The following is an 18,499-nucleotide window of genomic DNA, read 5'->3' as shown; positions in this document are numbered from 1 at the left end:
ACCACTACACCACACTGGCTCCTCTACCATTCATCTACCATTCTAATTTGTGCACAGAATAAGGAATGCAGCTTCTTATCGTACACCTCCAGCAGCAAAATGCCTTGGGCTGCTCCTGACTCCCTGTGTTTGTGGTGTTTATTTTAAATTATTGCTCCAGGTGCACCCAAACTCAGCACTAAAAATGAGCTGTATGTGTCTTTCTTTCCCTTCTAAGCCTGGTCTTTCTGTGATCTTAAAAAGAGGGATGTAGGGGCTTCCAAAGGACTCTGCCACCTTTCCTCTGATATCACTGTAATATTAAAGGGGGAGAGAGTCGCGAATCCTCTCAGAAGCTTTGGGAGGTTTCCTCCTCCCTCTTTAAGACTGCAGTGAGATTGGGAGTAAAAGAAACTCTCAGAGGCTTCTCCCTGTCTTCCCTTTTAAGCCTGATCTCACTTAAGTGAAAGGGAGCGAAAGGGATTTTGACATTGGGATTGCTCCTCTAATAATTATTAAATTATTAGATTATCAGGAAATAAAATATGACATTCCTAAAAATAAGTTTAAATGGCACACATGACAACATATTTCTGCTATGTAAGTTGCGCGATTGTTGGGTTGCATTGGTCACAAGAAATGTTGCATGTACGCATTTCACCATATTTTCATAATGCTGAGAACCTTAACAAAGAAAATAAAGTTAAAACATATCCATTTTTAGTTTCATTTGTTATGGGGGGGGGTATGTGCTTTCGTGACTAATGTAACACTCAACCATTCTAAGTTTGTCATTAGCTCATCTGATTTTGTTCCTAACGTAACATAGTATTGTCCTGTCTTTTCACCAAATGAGAAAGCTAAACTATCAATACAATAATGAATACAATTAACCTATTATCTATTTTTTTGAAGAGGTCTTTAACTGAACTTTAGGGGAAGAAAACAGAAAATTCGAGCCATCTTGCACGTCATGCTTCTTGTTGCTTTACTCAGATGTAAAGTGCCCTTTTGAAAAACTGTTTGCCAGATCATGAAGCTTTTGAAGATTATCTTTAAAATGATAGAGAACATGTTAACTATATATGAAAATGAAAAATGAGTTGACATTTTCATGGAGTTACCTCGCTCTTTTAGATTTAAGGTGTGTATGCTGCGTGATTTGCTGCCTGCTTATATTGTAACTTTGCTGCTTGAAAGTGGCATCCATATACCCTGTCATTTTCATTTCATGTAATAAACCAAGCGTTGTTTATTCCTTTGGCGTATGAGCCTCTTGGGGCATAAGGTTGAGGCTAAAAACACATTCATAATGGATGAGTCTTTTAAATCCAGTAAAAGATCCTAAAGTTCTTGGGAATGTGCATAGGAATACAGGTGAGTGCTGGGTTCAGGTGCACACCTTGTAAAGGTGTAAACGTAAAGGACCCCTGGACGGTTAAGTCCATTCAAAGGCAACTATAGGGTTGCGGTGCTCATCTCGCTTTTCAGGCCGAGGGAGCCGGCGTTTGTCCACAGACAGCTTTCTGGGTCATGTGGCCAGCATGACTAAACCGCTTCTGGCGCAACGGAACACCGTGACAGAAACCAGAGCACATGGAAACGCCATTTACCTTCCCACCACAGCGGTACCTATTTATCTACTTGCATTGGCTTGCTTTCAAACGGGTAGGTTGGCAGGAGTTGGGACAGAGCAACGGGAGCTCACCCCGTCGTGGGGATTAGAAACACCGACCTTTGGATTGACAAGTCCAAGAGGCTCAGTTGTGTAGACCACAACACCACCCGCTCCCTTGTAGTACCCTCTGCTTGCCCCCTGTTCCCATTAGACCTTTGCTGCCACCAGGCAGAAGCCAAGTAAGCACTGCCACTCCACCCACCCTGTGTCAACAAGTTACTGCCTTTCTAATGTATTTCTCCCTTCCCATATATAGTATGTACTTTGGTACTGAAAAAGTAGAATTGTGTGATTCCACAATGCAAGCGTGATGCAGCAGGCACAAACAGAAGAGAGTCAAAGCCTCTTAGGAGTCTTGATGTCCTGAGCACAAGAGGACAAACAGCTGGTAGTTTAATTCTCTATTGACAAAATAAAAAACTACAGCCCAGCCCTCTCTGCATCCTCCAGCTCTGGCTAGTGCCTCGTGGAAGGCACAAAACCATATAAATAGCTCCCCCTTTCCCCTGAATGAAGCTCTGGCGCCACTACCTCTTCCAGCCACTACAGGGAGCCCTGCTAGTCCTTGACATTTGAGTGGCAGCACTGACCACACTGACTCCGCAATCTGTGGTGCAAAGGCAGATGGATGCTCACTGGTTACAGCACCTGCATTTTAAGCAGAAGGTCCCAGGTTTTATCTCAAGCACCTGCAGGAAGAGCTGGGCAAGACTCCCTACTTGAAACCCTGGAGAGCCTCTGCCAGCCAACGTAGACAAGCTCGATGAACTCTTGGTAATTCTGTGTAAGGCAGCAGCTTCCCAGTTTCTCATCTATGGGCAGCTGCCACTCCAGATACATTCAAAGAAAATACTTGAGCATGAGAAAATTAAACGTGCATGTTTATTGAGCATAGAAGCTGGAGTCAACAGGGAGCTGAGGAGATATCAGCCAACAATGGCCACTTTGCAGCAGCGGGCAGCAGTCCAGTCAATTCTGGCACATTGGCAGTGACAGGCAGTATCAGCACGGATATCCCAGGAACCACAAGCCATTCCACAAGCACATCCAGTGGCCAGGTACCCTGGGAATGGAAGAGAGAAGTTAGAGAAACAGGCAGCGGAGCACTTTAATCCCCATGATATGGAGGATATCCACCTGATCAGACACCATCACAGTTGAGGTGCAAGTGCTCAGTGTGGGATATTGCAGTCAAATATAACTATCAAGCTTCAGGGGTTAAGACCACAAAATTGTATTCCCAGACTCGTCATACCTGCTCACCTCCGGTGAAGAAGAAAGTGAAGAAGAAAGCGAAGCTTGCTTTGTTTACTCTCTTCCACAATGTGAAGCCAACCAGGCAACATGTCTGGGCTTTTTTCCTGTATTTTCCTGTATTTTGTAACCTAAGAATTTTCTGCCTGTGCCTTTCCTGCTGCTGCATGAAATAGCTCCTGAATAAGACCTTTGAAGTTTATAAGTAAAACATGTAAGTGGACTAAACAGGAAATTAGAAGGTCTCTATTCCTAACACTTCACTGTTCATTTTGTGTCTTTTAAACTCTGCTGGGGCTCTCTTACTGAGCGTGTTTAGCCCCGCACTTTGGATCTAGGGATCGTTTATTAATTACCCCACATCTCTTATTAATTACCTCACATCTTTTATTAATTAACCCACATGGGTGATCTATATCTATCTCCCACCCAACATATGGCACTGCAGTGCTAATAATCCAGCTAAGCAACCCAACCAGCTTCCCCCAGCTATGAGCTTATATTTTATACTCATGTCTACAGAGTTCCATGGAAATGAGTTCTCTTCTTGCTCCCTTGGCCTCAGTCTTTCTGCTATGGATTTTCTCCCTTTCTGTTCTCTCCAAGCAAGATATCTCACCTGAAGGGCAGAAAGCATCAGCACCAGGTGCAGATGTGCTTGTGCAAGTCAGCTGAGCCTTCGTGAGGATTGAGGACACTGCAAGAAGAGACAGGAGGATCAGAGTTACACTGAATCAAGTAGAAAACTTGGTTAATTGTGCAATTTAGACAGTTACAGGAAACAGAGGCTTCATTCTGAGGCTATGTACACACCATACATTTAATGCATATTTTCCCATAAAAGAATCCTTGGAACTGGGGTTTGTTAAGAGTGCTGGGAACTGTAGCTCTGTGAGATGTAAACTATAAGTCCCAGGATTCTCTGGGATGGGGAATGTGATTTAAATGTATGGTATGGGTATATAGCAAAAAACGGAAATCTCACTCAAGCTTCTGTGAGTTATGCCTCTCCAGGCCACAAAAATCTCATTTTGCTGCGGAATTATCTCTGACACAGAGCCGACATTCTCCCGCTTTTTAAGTTCAGAACAGAGCTTCTCTCAGAGTGCTGGTAGTTGCACAGGTGATTTTCTCTCTGTCTGTGTGCCTCTGCAGTTCATGGGTGGTAAACTGGTTTACCTAGGAGAGTCGCTGGAAAGTTGGATGGAGGTGGATCCTGGCTTTTGCTCCCCTAGCTAAAGCTGCACTCCTAACACCATTAACTTGGGAGTTGGTCCCATTGGATTTACTTCTAAATAGAGAATTTACTTCCAAATCCTAGTGGTTAGGATTGCACTGTAAGGTGCTGAGTTTCCCAATTCAAAATGGTATTGTTCTTTAAAAAACAAAGCTGCAACCTTAACTCCATTCACCTTGGGAGTAAACACAGCTGAATTCAATATAACTAACTTCTGAGTAGACATGTTTAGTCTTAACTGTAAGCTGCCCAATTAAAAATGGTGGTGTTCTAGTTCCTTCACAGAGCTACCATGTCTAGAGTGGTTTAACAATCAATCCCTCTTTCCAGCAACAGTTTGGTGATCAAACAGCCCACAGTTCCCATATCTTGGATGCAGACCTAGAAGAAACTGGGAATCATAGAATGACAATAGGGCCCAGAGTTTCCAGCATCATAACGGGCACTCAGATCCAAATACCTTTGGAATCGACTGCTGCCTGGACCTTCTCATTAATCAGACTCTCGATAATACATGTCTGAGCACTTGCGTACTTTGCAGGAATCAATGCAGCAAAGAACAGGAATATGGCGAATTTCATCATGCTGTTGCAGAACGTCCTGCAGAGATTAAAAAATGCAGCCGCCTTGTCAGGAATCGCAGAATCCAGAGGGCAAGGATTACAAGTAGAAATAGAATCATAAGAAGACACAGGAGCAATATATTTGTTTGGACCAACTGAAGATTCCAGTTTGAGGCCTTGAGGCCTTTTTTCATATTACAAAGGCAGAAGCCTCACTGCAGCCAATCACATACAGGAAATATGAGGCCTCCAGGATTCTTGGTGCTTCCAGAGATTGGAGGGTAGGGCCACTGCTTGGCTGTCTGTCTTAGGACTTCCTGGGCCTGCCCTCTGTGCTCGGTGGACTGCAATACAGGCTCTGTCAGCAAAGGGGCTGATACCCTGAACTGTCTGATGACTGAAAGGTAGGTTTCCTTTATAAAAAAGCTCAACATCTAGAGTCATTGCATCATAGAATTGTAGAGTTGGGAGAGACCACCACAACAATCACCTATCTAGTCCAACCCCTGCAATGCTGGAATCTTTTGTTCAGTGTTGTATCTAGCCAGTGTGAGATGAGGTAGAAACCCACCTCCCCACCTTAAGATACCAGTTGGCAGTTTGGAGTGCTCTGTAATGTGCTGCTGCCTCTTGATGCAAAAGTGGCAAGGGTGCCTTACTTTTCTTCAGCTGCCTGGTACAACTTCCTGGAGAAGACAGGCATAGTCACACTGTAATTCATGCACTAATAGCCTCCAGACTGCACCTACTGAAGCACACTCAGTGTGAGACTGCTCCTAAATGGAGTCTGAAAACTTCCATTGGTCTGTATTGCTGCTGCTGGGTTGTTGTTTGTGGTTACCTGGATAGAGGCTATTATGAAGAGGTGGTTTAGCTTCCAAGTTTCACACAACCCTTCCTCAAGCACTCTGTCTTTGTCTGGGAGATATATATATATATGGGGAAAGCAGAGGGTAAAGTGGGTAGGTGGGAAGATGGAAAGATGTTGCTGGTAGAGAACAAGGGAGGAATTCATGGTGAGCTCCAGCACTTCTTTTTCTAGAAAATGAGCACTGTGGATAATCATCATCATGATAATACTACTACTACTACTACTAATAGTAGAAACTGAGAATAATCTGGAACATACCAGTGAATAAATCCTACTGAACTCAATAAATAATATAATAATAATAATAATAATAATAATAATAATAATATTTCTATGCCACCCATCTTACTGGGTTGCCCCAGCTACTCTGGGTGGCTGCCAACAGAAAAAAACACAATAAAACTTCAAACATTAAAAACTTCCTTCAGTTCTGAGTAAAAATGCTTAGTATGGCCAAGTAAGGCAACTCAGTCTTTACCCAGTTACCTGGGAGTAAGCTCCATTGAAAACAGGACTTACATCTGAGTAGACAATGTAAGGCTTCATTTACAATAATGGAATAAACACTCCCTGTGTTTCCTAAGAAATGGCTGGCTGGTGAGGCTTTGCAATTATAGAATGTAAAGTGGATTGTTCATGTTTAGGAAGGGCCTTGTACGCCAGCTTCATCTGGTGCAGGTATTTTATTTTCCATATAAATAGGATTCTGTTTTTGCTCCTACACACACACACCACATTCAATTGTTCTCCAAAACATGGAGGGGAGGAAAAAGGAAAACTAGGACATTCTGTGATCAAATCAGAAATTGGGATTGCTTTTATAATTCTGGGACTGTCTCTGGAAAATTGAGACACTTGGAAGGTATGCAATTAGAATCTGCAGCAGAGTCAAAAGATATTTCATTCAGTGCTCTCAAAATATGACCTCTACTGAGGATTCAATAGGAAATTCATTGATTGGGTCCACTAGAGATAAGCTATTAATCAATCAGTCATTTATGAACAAGAGTTAACAATATATATTATAAAGCATTAATGTTTGACAAGCTTCTGTTGAGAGCCTTACTTAGACTATGTTCTCAGAAGATACAAAATCCCACCTACCATACATATAATACCTTGTCAAATACCCTTACCTTGTCAGAAAGCACATACCTTCAAAAACATGAATTTCTTTCAAGAAGTTTTATTCACTGAGCAAACTGCTCCCCTTTAAATACAGCTGAGCTGCAAAACCTCTAATCCAATTGGTTTACCTTTTCAAAACATTTTACACCCCCTTGCCCCCAGGTGCTGTCCAGAACACCACCTTGCACAATGTTCTCACAACGTTTCCTTGTTTAGATCACAAAGCAAAGGTCAAAGAGACAGAGCATGCTTTTTGTCCAAAACTCTTGGTTGTGAAACTCTACCGCAATAAAGGAATGTGGCAAGTAGCCATGGAATTAGGACATTCAAGGGGTTTCCCCCTGGACCTACCACTCTTGTGATCCAACATAAAAATGAGAGCTTTCCTACTCAATACAATTTGCAAACAATAGGAGCACAGTTCTTCTGTGCAAAACAGCAAACAAAGGTGGTGCAAACAGCTTCCAGGAAACCAGCTTTTGAAGAAAGTTCTTCGTGTTTACAAAGGTGTTTTACAGGAAGGTAGAGGCTGAACATGGGACACATGGAGGTATTTGAAAAGGTGGGAGGTGCATTGTGCTCATCTATGTATTTATATAATAATAATAATAATAATTTTATTTATATCCCGCCCTCCCCAACCGAAGCCGGGCTCAGGGCGGCTAACAACAATCAAATAAATCCAACATTCTAAAAACATCTCATTCTAAAAATTAATTAAAATCAAATTGATGGCAACCGTTAAGCAAAATTCTGTGCAGGTTGCCAGAGGAGGGAGTCAGGCTGCGCCCTGACCAAAGGCCTGGTGGAACAGCTCTGTCTTGCAGGCCCTGCGGAAAGATGTCAGGTCCCGCAGGGCCCTAGTCTCTTGTGACAGAGTGTTCCACCAGATTGGAGCCGCAGCCGAGAAAGCCCTGGCTCTAGTTGAGGCCAGCCTAACCTCTCTGAGGCCTTCAAGATGTTTTTATTTGCAGACCGTAAGTTCCTCTGTGGGACATACCAGGAGAGGCGGTCCCGTAGGTACGAGGGTCCTAGGCCGTATAGGGCTTTAAAGGTTAAAACCAGCACCTTAAACCTGATCCTGTACTCCACCGGGAGCCAGTGCAGTTGGTATAGTACCGGATGAATGTGATCTCGCAGCGAAGACCCCATAAGGAGTCTCGCCGCGGCATTCTGCACCCGCTGGAGTTTCAGGGTCAGTCTCAAGGGCAGCCCCACGTAGAGCGAGTTACAATAATCCAGTCTGGAGGTGACCATTGCGTGGATCACAGTGGCTAGGTCAGGGCGAGAGAGATAAGGAGCCAACTGCTTAGCTTGAAAAAATGCCGCCTTTGTTATAGCTGTAATCTGCGCCTCCATAGAGAGGGAGGTATCGAAGATTACACCCAAACTCTTAACGGACGGTGCTGGCACTAATTGCACCCCGCAAGAGATGGGAGTTGCCCCCTCAATCCCATATCGTCCCGTCCCAGCCAGAGGACCTCTGTCTTCGAAGGATTTAACTTCAGCCGGCTCCCACGTAACCATCCAGCCACAGCTTCCAGACAACTGGTCAGTGTGTCTGGGGCCGAGTCAGGATGGCCATCCATCAACAGATAGAGTTGGGTGCCATCGGCATACTGATGGCAGCCCAGCCCAAAACTCCGGACAAGCCGGGCAAGGGGGTGCATAAAGATGTTAAAAAGCATCGGGGAGAGTATCGCACCCTGAGGCACTCCACACACCAAGGGGTGGCGCGATGACAATTCCCCCCCAAGCGTCACCCTCTGTCCCTGACCAGAGACAAACGAGCGCAGCCATTGAAGGACTGTGCCCTTTTCAACTTTTGGAGATTTTGCTCAACAACTTTGCCGGATTTTCACTTTTTGAAATATGGCAACCCTAAACTAATCGAACAAAACTCAGCCCAGCTACAATAGCGAAAAACCAGTCAAATTGTCATGATTCTGCAATCAAATCAAATCAGTGACATTGAGAGGTATTGAGGACCGCTCCAGACCGGTGCAGATTTTTGTGGGTGTATTCTGCAGCATGTCATTGACACAAAAATAGTGAATTAGTGGTGGATTTATACTGCTTATTTGTTCTGCAACGCTTCCCCAATGTCATTCTTGCAAAAGCTGAAGCTGCCGAAGAGACCAGAGACCATCTTGGCTGTCCCTTAATACAGACCTAGGTCACTGAGCCTGAACTTCCACAGCCACCAGGAACCACCATTGGCAGAATTCGCAGCAACAGCAGCTGATATGTTCTATGCTTATGATACTATTTTATTATCTTGCTAATTATGCTGTTTTAAATATACATTTTATATTTGACTTTCTTTAGTAATGTTTTCTTTTGAAATGCTTAAGATTTTGTTTTAGCTGACTTTGCTGTGCATCCTTTCAGATAATAAGTCGTACCTTGGAAGCTGAACGGAATCTGTTCCGGAAGTCCGTTTGACTTCTCAAACATACAGAAACCAAGGCAGGGCTTCTGATTGGCTGCAGGAAGCTGGGGAAACCCAGCCAGATGGGCAGGGTATAAATATATTGTTGTTGTTGTTGTTGTTGTTATTTTCCTTTAAGACTCGTGAATTTGTCACACCAGGAAGTAGAAGAAGATGGATTTCTGACATCTCTCAACAGCTGCCACTGTTGAGATACATTAAAAAAAAAGACTAATCCAAAAGAATGTTCATAAAATCATAGAAGCGAGTTTATTGAGCATAGAAACTGGAGTCAACAGGGAGCTGGGGAGATATCAGCCAACAATGGCCACTTTGCAGCACCGGGCAGAAGTCCAGTCAGTGTTGGCACACTGGCAGTGGCAGGCAGTATCACCACGAATATCCCAGGAACCACAAGCCATTCCACAGGCACATCCAGTGGCCAGGTACCCTGGGAGTAGAAGAGAGAAGTTAGAGAAACAGGCAGCAGAGCACTTTTATCCCCATGATGTGAAGTATATCCATCTAATCAGACACCATCACAGCTGAGATGCAAGTCCTTGGTGCTGCTGTGCTAATGCCACAGTTTTAGACACCCAACCAGTTTCCCTGAGCCATGACCTTGGATTTTATACGCATGACCAAACAAAGCAAGCAGAGATCCATGGAGATGTTTTTAGCTGCTACCCAGAGAGTAAGTCATTTTCCTGTCCTCCATGTCCCTGCTCCTAATACCCTCCCAGTCTCTGCTCTTCTCCCAAAAATACGTCTTACCTGAAGGACAGTAGGCATTAGCACCACGAGAAAATGCGGTTGTGCAAATCAGCTTTCTCTTTGCCAGAAGTGAGTGCACTGTAAATAAAGACAGGAGGGTTAGGATTCTACTGCATGCCATCGTTGCTCAAATAGAAAAGCTTTCTTTGTTCTTGCTGCTATTTAGACAGCTACAAGCAACATAATATTCATTCTGATGCTGTATACACCCCATACATTTGAAGTATAGTGGTACCTCGGGTCACAGGCTCTTCAGGTTACAGACTCCGCTAACCCAGAAATATTACCTCAGGTTAAGAACTTTGCTTCAGGATGAGAACAGAAATCGTGCTCTGGCGGCGCTAGGCCCCATTAGCTAAAGTGGTGCTTCAGGTTAAGAACAGTTTCAGGTTAAAAACAGACCCCCGGAACAAATTAAGTACGTAACCAGAGGTACCACTGTATATTCCTTGCCCTCCAAGAGAAGGCTTGTATGCTTGACCCCATAGCTAAAAAATCATCCTACTCCTTCAAAGATGCAAGATTGATTTCCATATTACATTTGTCACATGAATCTCTCTGAATTGCTTGTGCATGCTATATATCAGTAGCTCCTGAAGATGCAAAATCTTTCACACAATCGACAACTGTACAGTTCACATCTCTTAAGGAATTCTCAGGGCAAGAGAAAAGTTATGACAGGCATCTCCTAGTCTGAAAACTTTTTTTTTTTAATCCTCTTGGTTCTTGGTTGTTCCTTGTTAACAAAATTACTAATCATTTTTGTGTCTGTCTACACAAAGACGGGGAGCAGAAATGAGTGTCTCCCCAGATTTCTCCATCTGAGCAACAAGAAAACAAGACTAAACATTAGCGTTGCCACTTTCTCTTCCCTTGATTTAAAGCAAATTAAATTAAATTATGTGCCACTTCAGCTGTAAAGCAAACAATTAACATTTCTGTTTCCCCTACATCACCATCGTGTGTTTTGCAACTGCAAGAAAAACAACAACAATTTGCCAACCAATTTTCAAAATTAGTACAATATGTTCAATTTTGCATTTTAAACTCACTTAAATCAAAGCATTAGCTGTTATTTCTCCATTGGACTCTTAACTATGCATTACAGAAAATGCCAGCTATCCTAACATAAATTCTTTTCTTTTTTTAAATACTTTTTTATTGGAATATTTACAACATAACATAAACACCCCACCCCAATACACAATCCACCCTCATTAAACGTGAACATAACATACAGTGAGCATAACAATACAAACAATGAAATAAAAGACTTTCTTTATCCTGTATCTGGCCTTCTTATTTATTTCTTATAAACTGTTTCCTTTATGAACAATTATTAAGATTTTTCTAATTATAACTTAAATATCCACAGAGTCTCCTGCAGACATTAATCGAAACAAGTCCAGGTATATATTTTAGGGCACTGTTTTGTGAAGTATTCTCTGCATTTTCCCCATGCTTTTTGAAACTCTTGTCTAGTGTGATCTCTAATTAGAGATCACAATTAGAGCTAACATAAATTCTTTAATACAGCAGAATAACAAAAAACAACAACAACTCTGAATTGCAGCATCTCCAGACACTTTCCAATGAGAAATCACATCTATGAATCAAACAAGATCCCCAGTTGAAGCAAACTTTACCAAACTGGAGTGAATTTAATCTAGGAAAAATGGAAAGATTTTTCTGGTATGGGTAATGGGTTTACGGTTCATGCCCCTTTTTACCTTACAGTGGGTAAAACTTAGGTGATGCAATAATCTCCAAATGAAGCATTCAACATTATTATTAGAAACAGACAATCCTGGAAGAACCTGGGAATCTTAGAATGACAATGGGGAACAGATTTTCAAGCATCATAAAGGGGCCTTGGATCCAAATACCTTTGGAATCAATTGCTGCCTGGATCTTCCCATTAATCAGAGTATCGATAACACATGACTGAGGTCTTGCATATTTTGCAGCAAACACCACAGCAAAGATCAGGAATATGGTGAATTTCATCATGCTGGTGAAGAATTTCCTGTACAGATTTTAAAAAATAAAAAATTTCCAGCTATTGCATACTATGCCATGTCACGAATGGCAAAATTTGGAGGAAAAGCATGAGGAAGTAGAATCATAGAGTTGGAAGAGACCCTGAGGATCATCTAGTCCAGCCCCTGCAATACAAGAATATGCAGTCATCCCATATGGGGATCAAACCTGCAACCTTGGGATTATCAGCATCACAGTCTAACCAAAAAGTAAGAGCTGAGTCATAAGAAGACGTAAAGGTAAAGGGACTCCTGACCGTTAGGTCCAGTTGTGGACGACTCTGGGGTTGCGGTGCCCATCTTGTTTTACTGGCCAAGGGATCCGGCGTACAGCTTCCGGGTCACGTGGCCAGCATGACTAAGCTGCTTCTGGTAAACCAGAGCAGCGCACGGAAATGCCGTTTACCTTCCCGCCGGAGCGGTACCTATTTATCTACTTGCACTCTGACGTGCTTTCGAACTGCTAGGTTGGCAGGAGCAGGGACCGAGCAACGGGAGCTCATCCCGTCGCGGGGATTCGAACCGCCCACATTCTGATCGGCAAACACTAGGCTCTGTGGTTTAACCCACAGCGCCACCCATGTAGGAACAATGTATTTATTGGAACCAACTGAAGATACCTGTATGCGGTCATGAGGTCTATTACTTTTTGTATTACAGAGGCCACGTGGGTGCTGCAATGTTTCCCATAAAGGAAATGTAAGGCCCCCAGGATTCTTGGTGCTACTGCAGAGAGAATTCCCACTCTTCCCTTTTTCACCTCTGCTTCCAGTCAAGGGAGGGTGGGAGGCACTGCTGTCTGATTTAGGACTTCCTATGCCTGTTCTCTGTCCTTGGTAGGCTGCAATACTGACCCTGACATTTTCCAGTGCTGGTGCTAAGCTCGCTGAGGCTGAGCACTGTCAGAGAATCTGTTTGGGGATTTTCTTTAGGTGTGTTTCTTTTCATGCAGGACACACAGTGTCAGCAAACCTGCACCAATGACACGGTCACTAGAAGACATCTAAGATTATAAGTCATCATCACTATTTAATTTATGCCATAAGTCTCTCCGAGTCACTTGAGCAAGACTAAGCTTCTTTTTGAAATGTTGCACTGGGGAGAGGTGGAGAATTGCACAAATCTGACCCATGGCTGAAAACCTGAACTACCTGGTGGCTGTAAGCAACTGAGCAGAACTTCATTCAGATAAGACAGAAGTATACTGTTGGTCATGGATGGGTATATAGCTAATGTGGTACTGAGAGTTACTAAGAGACCTCTATTGTCCTCACAGAGTTACAATGACTAGGGTTGCCTGCAAAGACGGGTTGATTCTTACACCACTCTAGGAATTGTGGCCCTGGGAGGGAAATAGGGATATCCTAACAACTCTCAGCACCCTTAACTACAACTCCCAGAGTTGTTTGGAGGAAGCAGTAACTGTTTAAAGGGATATCATTGTGCTTTAAATATATGGTATAAACGTGGCCTGAACCTCCCAACCAATACTACAGATAGCATATGCTGATACATCTGGGGCAAACTACATGCTACATGTCAATGTGTGAAAGACAGGATCAAGGTTTTCATTTTCTATATACAGAAAAATGTAGGGCTTTCAGCGCACAACCTCCATGCCGAAGGGCATATGAAACTTTCCTCCCCACTGGCTGTTTTAGCTCTCATTTCTATCCCAGTGGAATTCCAGAAGTGTATTTCCCAGGATAAATGGGCATCTGGGATCAGGAAGGGAGAAAGGAAGATGGAAGGCATTTTGCGTGTTATGTGTAGTTTGTCCTTCAGAAAAATAAAAACACCTTGGAGAAGGAGGGAATCAATTAACTTGCAGAAGGTGGTATCAATCCCATGGTATAGCTTAATTATTATTTATAATCACCACCAGGTTGGATTTTTTTTAAAAAAAAAGTTAATTGAAACTAAGGTCCTTGAAGTGCAATTAAGATGACATTCCTAACCCAATTCAATTTGAATCTGCCGCAGAGTCAAAAGAATACAGATATGAATACAGATACTTCCCTCAGCCTTCTCAAAACATTGTCTCTACTGAGGGTTTAATTGGTAATTAATTAATTAATTAATTAATTAATTAAGTCTATTAGAGATAAGCTATTAATCAGATCATTTATGAGCAAGAATTATCAATATATATCTTAAGACATTAATGTACAGCATCAATCTGTTGATAGCCTTACTTGGAATATGAATCCAGAAGATATAAAAGCCTGCCTACTGTTATTTTTCATCATTACTTTGTCAAAAGCCAAGTACCTTCAAAAGCACAATTTTCTTTCCAGAAGTTTCATTTTTTTTATATAATAATTTTTATTAATTTTCCAATTTTAAAACAAAACAATAACGACATAAAAACATCCACCAATACAAACAAACACACAAATATAAATTCTTAACGTCATTTTCATAAGCCTCCTTTCTCGGACTTCCCCATACCTCACCTTTTTTGCATCCTTGTTTTACAATTTTTCAGCAACCCTTTTAGCCAATTAAATTTAAATTTGTTATCTTTCTCAATTTCACCTTAAATAACATTTTCAGCTGCAATTCTGCATCTTCCTTCCCCTTGACATTTTAGCACTCATCAATATTATAACAGTTCTTAAGATAAGCTTTGAACTTCTTCCAATCTTCCTCCACCGTCTCCTTCTCTTGGTCACGGATTCTGCCAGTCATCTCCGCCAATCCCATAAAGTCAATCACTTTCGTCTGCCATTCTTCCAGTGTGGGGAGTTCCTGTGTCTTCCAATACTTTGCTAGAAGGATCCTTGCTGCTGTAGTGGCGTACATAAAAAAAGTCCTATCCTTCCTTGACACCAATTGGCCGACCATGCCCAAGAGAAATGCCTCTGGTTTCTTGTGAAAAGTACATTTAAGTACCTTCTTAATTTCATTATAAATCATTTCCCAGAAGGCTTTAATCTTTGGGCAGGTCCACCAAAGGTGAAAGAAGGTACCTTCAGTCTCATTACATTTCCAACATTTATTGTTGGGCAGATGATAAATCTTCGCCAGCTTAGCTGGGGTCATGTACCACCTGTAAATCATTTTCATAATATTTTCTCTTAGGGCATTACATGCCGTAAATTTAATACCGGTGGTCCATAACTGTTCCCAGTCAGCAAACATAATGTCATGTCCAACGTCCTGTGCCCATTTAATCATGGCTGATTTAACTGTCTCATCTATTGTATTCCACTTCAGCAACAAATTATACACAGAAGTTTCATTCACCAACCAAACTACCCCCGCTTTAAGTACAGTTTTGCAAACACGCCCACCTGACTGGTTTCACCTTTCAAAACATTTTACTCCTCTGCCCCAAAGGTGCACATATACAACCTGTCCACAATAGGGACACCCCCTAGAACACCCCGTTGTACAATGTTATCACAATATTTCCTGGTTAGTGTTAGGGGTTGGGGCATCCTTACTGCTGAAAGCTTTTAGTGATATAAATCTACTTCAAACATTTTTTATGCAAAACAGCAAAGACTGTGCAAACAGCTTCCACTTCTCAGCTGTCCATTTACAGTGGTGTTTTGCAATAGGGTGGAGGCTGAACACCAGGCACATTGAAGTGTACCTGTAGATATTTGAAAAGGGTGGCATGTGCACTATGGTGTATTTATTTATCATAAATATCCTGGAGACATACAAAGGAAAACAGTGAGAATTAAACCATACAATAAAACCGTTTTTATAGTCAATGAAATCAACCCATTGATAGATCAAATCCAACCCTAAGATAGACACAAATTAAATATCTGAACAACCATTCCAACAAAACTAAGCCCAGCTACAAAGATAAAAACCAGTCAGATGGTCGTGTTTCTGGCAAGAGTACTGTAATAAAATCAGTGACATTTAGATATATTGGGGGTCCCTACAGACTGATGGGAGTCTTTTTACAGGTGTATTTTGTAGCACGTCATTGACAAAATATTATTGTTTTACTGGTGGATTTATACTGGATTGTCCATGCTTCATTCCACTTTATTAGTTGTGCAAAACTTCCCAGTGTTATTGCATTATTGCCGCCTCGAGAGGCAACTACACAGCACAGCACAAGCAGGGCTGACGGCTCCCCAGCTGCACCCTGGGACCTGAGCCATGTGCAGAAGGGAGTTCTGGCTAGGACAGAGTGTCCACCTCTGATTGCACACCCTTCCCTTTAAAACTTTACTGCTACCAGGTGAAAGGATTTAATTTCCTACAAGGCTACCTTCCACCACACAGCCTAAAACCATCCCTGGGTCTCCCCCAAGGACCTCCAAGGTGGTGAGGAACTGGACTTTTAGATGTGGGTGCTGAATCAATGGAGACCCCCAAATTTTAAGATTAAAGGTTTAAAGTTTACTAAAAAGAATTTTTTTAAATAATTGTTATGAAGAAGGTTAAACATAGGAATGGTCAACAGCATACACAACTTTCCTCCCATGGCAGCAAAAGGTACAGTCAAATAAACACAGTTCACTTTCCACCTCTCTACAGTGGTACCTCAGGTTACATACGCTTCAGGTTACAGAGTCCGCTGACCCAGAAATAGTGCTTCAGGTTAAGAACTTTGCTTCAGGATGAGAACAGAAATTGTGCTCCGGTGGCGTGGCGGCAGCAGGAGGCTCCGTTAGCTAAAGTGGTGCTTCAGGTTAAGAGCAGTTTCAGGTTAAGAACGGACCTCTGGAATGAATTAAGTACTTAACCCGAGGTACCACTGTAGTTGCAAACAGATATGTAGCTTAGCAGAGAATGATACTCTTAATTTCAGGGTCATAGGGTTGAGCCCAAAGTTGGGCAAGTGGAATGCAAAGTCAGGGATCATAGCTCTCTGAGAGTTAAGTTCTCACCTTCAGGATTCTGTGCCAGCAAGATAACAGTGTCTCTCACCTGTTCCTTTGGTATGTGGTCCAGCAAAGCGCAGGGTTGATCTTTGAGATCCTCGAGGAGCAAAGAGGAGGTCCTGTTGGACCTATGAGCTAACCATTGAAAAGTAAAGTTTCATGCTAACTAATCTCTATAGGGCTTCCTGAGAGAGTGAATAATGTAATGCCTAAGTTTTTTGAACTATTGTCATTCCTGGTAGCTTACCATTGTGTTTACTGAAATAGATTTGAAGTATTGGGGGGGGGGGGCGGACATGCTTAATTATGGGAAGGCCACATCTTTCTCTCTGTAGTTCCTGAATAATAGGTGTACCACAAAAAATATTTCATTGTCTATGTGGCGTCTGGTTCCTGCTTACGAGAGGGTGATAATTAATGTTTGCTGGTGAACACAAAGATTAGATATAATGATATTTTTGCAACTCTTAGGATCAGGATGTTTATACTAAGGTCTAGTGACTTTCTGTGTGATCTACTATAATGTGTTTTTCTTGCGGCTGCCATTGAAGATGGTCCAGAGGCTGCACTAGTGTACAATGTGTCTACTGAATTGGTAAGTGAGGCAGCCTGGTGGAATCATGTGTCACCAGTCCTGAAAGCACTGAATTGGCTGCCAGTGAGATAAAAAACCCAATTCAAGATATTCCCACCAGCACATAAAGCCCGAAATGGCTTGGGACCCAAATACCTAAAATTGTGCCTTCTGAACATCAAGCACCTCCAGACTCTATGATCTGAGTTGGCACTGACTTGTGGCACATAACAGAGCCTTTGCAATCAATGGTTGTTCCCCGTTTGTGGAATGCCATATGCCTCCATCATTCTTTCAGGAGTTCACATTTCGTGTCCGCAGAATACTGTTCCTTGCGACCCTCAGATCATTAGGCAAAATAATGTTTTTAGAATGTTTTTAACTGAAACTGCTTTTAGATTTTTTTAACTGCTTTTAGAATATTTTAGCTATTTTAGAATACTTTTTAAAAATGTGGATGTGTGTGCCACCTTGGGCTGTTTGGGGAGTAAAGGCAAGATATAAATTCAACAAATAAATGTAAGCTGTAAAAGGCATTCTATGCTGTTGAGGATACCAGTGTTTTGAAAATGATGGATCAAGAGCACCCCCTAGCTACAAAAGCACAGGATGCTAGAGCCCTCCAGCCTCCTTCCCAAAGCTGAGTGGGCTTTAGGAAGGTGGCGGGCAGGTTCTTGGACCCCGTCAGAACATTGTGCCTCCCTAAGCTGGGCAGAAGCTTCCTGGGATTTGGGAAGGAGGCACCAGTTTTCCTATAATTTGATATTGCTGGATAGTTTTGATGAACTGCAAAAGCATTTTTAGTTTGCTTTCTCTTGCCACCCTTGAACTTTTCTTTATTGGTTTTGTACAATTCCTTGCAAATGAAGGAAAACAACTTTTCTGCTTGTATATGTTGATAACATAATTTTGGTTACTGAGGACAAACAGGATTGTACAAAAACAAGATTGGGTGGAGGCCTGGCCAGAACATAGGCATTCTGACTGTGACAAAGGTGACCTGTGTGTTTGCTTGCTTGCTTAACAGCTGTTGGGAACTTCAAGGTCCCTGCTCTCCCTTCTTATGGTCTTTGTATTGGACCTGGAGACTCCAACAGAGAGCATTCCATGTCAAG

At 42.3% G+C, this 18,499-nt stretch overlaps 2 protein-coding genes across 5 annotated transcripts; both read right to left on the bottom strand.

The window, feature by feature from the left end:
- Positions 1 to 2,521: 2,521 nt before the first annotated feature.
- On the bottom strand, positions 2,522 to 6,881 carry LOC307210599 (resistin-like). 3 transcript variants are annotated; one of them, XM_079966594.1, is made up of 5 exons: positions 5,553 to 5,683; positions 5,283 to 5,397; positions 4,609 to 4,748; positions 3,531 to 3,608; positions 2,522 to 2,720 (listed from the first exon to the last, which is right to left on the bottom strand). In XM_079966594.1, exons 3-5 carry the CDS (start codon positions 4,730 to 4,732, stop codon positions 2,584 to 2,586), a joined length of 339 nt encoding a protein of 112 aa, XP_079822720.1. In that variant the 5' UTR covers positions 4,733 to 4,748; positions 5,283 to 5,397; positions 5,553 to 5,683; the 3' UTR covers positions 2,522 to 2,583. The 3 variants fall into 3 exon arrangements, with proteins under 3 accessions (XP_079822720.1, XP_079822721.1, XP_079822719.1); XM_079966595.1 differs by lacking the exons at positions 5,283 to 5,397; positions 5,553 to 5,683 and adding an exon at positions 6,738 to 6,881; XM_079966593.1 differs by lacking the exons at positions 5,283 to 5,397; positions 5,553 to 5,683 and adding an exon at positions 6,719 to 6,821.
- Positions 6,882 to 9,392: 2,511 nt separating this feature from the next.
- On the bottom strand, positions 9,393 to 15,216 carry LOC307211363 (resistin-like). Of its 2 annotated transcripts, XM_079967906.1 has the most exons (5): positions 15,201 to 15,216; positions 14,226 to 14,261; positions 11,802 to 11,941; positions 9,916 to 9,993; positions 9,393 to 9,592 (listed from the first exon to the last, which is right to left on the bottom strand). In XM_079967906.1, exons 3-5 carry the CDS (start codon positions 11,923 to 11,925, stop codon positions 9,456 to 9,458), a joined length of 339 nt encoding a protein of 112 aa, XP_079824032.1. In that variant the 5' UTR covers positions 11,926 to 11,941; positions 14,226 to 14,261; positions 15,201 to 15,216; the 3' UTR covers positions 9,393 to 9,455. The 2 variants fall into 2 exon arrangements, with proteins under 2 accessions (XP_079824032.1, XP_079824031.1); XM_079967905.1 differs by lacking the exons at positions 14,226 to 14,261; positions 15,201 to 15,216 and adding an exon at positions 12,809 to 12,831.
- Between the last annotated feature and the right edge of the window lie 3,283 nt (positions 15,217 to 18,499).

This window comes from Podarcis cretensis (assembly GCF_951804945.1).
Source record: "Podarcis cretensis genome assembly, chromosome: 2".
Taxonomy (NCBI): Eukaryota; Metazoa; Chordata; class Lepidosauria; order Squamata; family Lacertidae; genus Podarcis; species Podarcis cretensis.
The sequence above is the reverse complement of the archived record's forward strand: the minus strand, read 5'-3'. Positions and strand labels throughout refer to the sequence as shown.

What these genes read in the sequence shown, in the direction of transcription:
- LOC307211363 (XM_079967905.1), bottom strand. An exon ending in GGCAGCAATTGATTCCAAAG is followed by an intron (nt 9,994 to 11,801) that starts GTATTTGGATCC and finishes CTTTATTTACAG; the next exon opens with TGCACTCACTTCTGGCAAAG. An exon ending in TAATGCCTACTGTCCTTCAG is followed by an intron (nt 9,593 to 9,915) that starts GTAAGACGTATT and finishes TTCTACTCCCAG; the next exon opens with GGTACCTGGCCACTGGATGT.
- LOC307210599 (XM_079966593.1), bottom strand. An exon ending in GGCAGCAGTCGATTCCAAAG is followed by an intron (nt 3,609 to 4,608) that starts GTATTTGGATCT and finishes CTCTTCTTGCAG; the next exon opens with TGTCCTCAATCCTCACGAAG. An exon ending in TGATGCTTTCTGCCCTTCAG is followed by an intron (nt 2,721 to 3,530) that starts GTGAGATATCTT and finishes TTCCATTCCCAG; the next exon opens with GGTACCTGGCCACTGGATGT.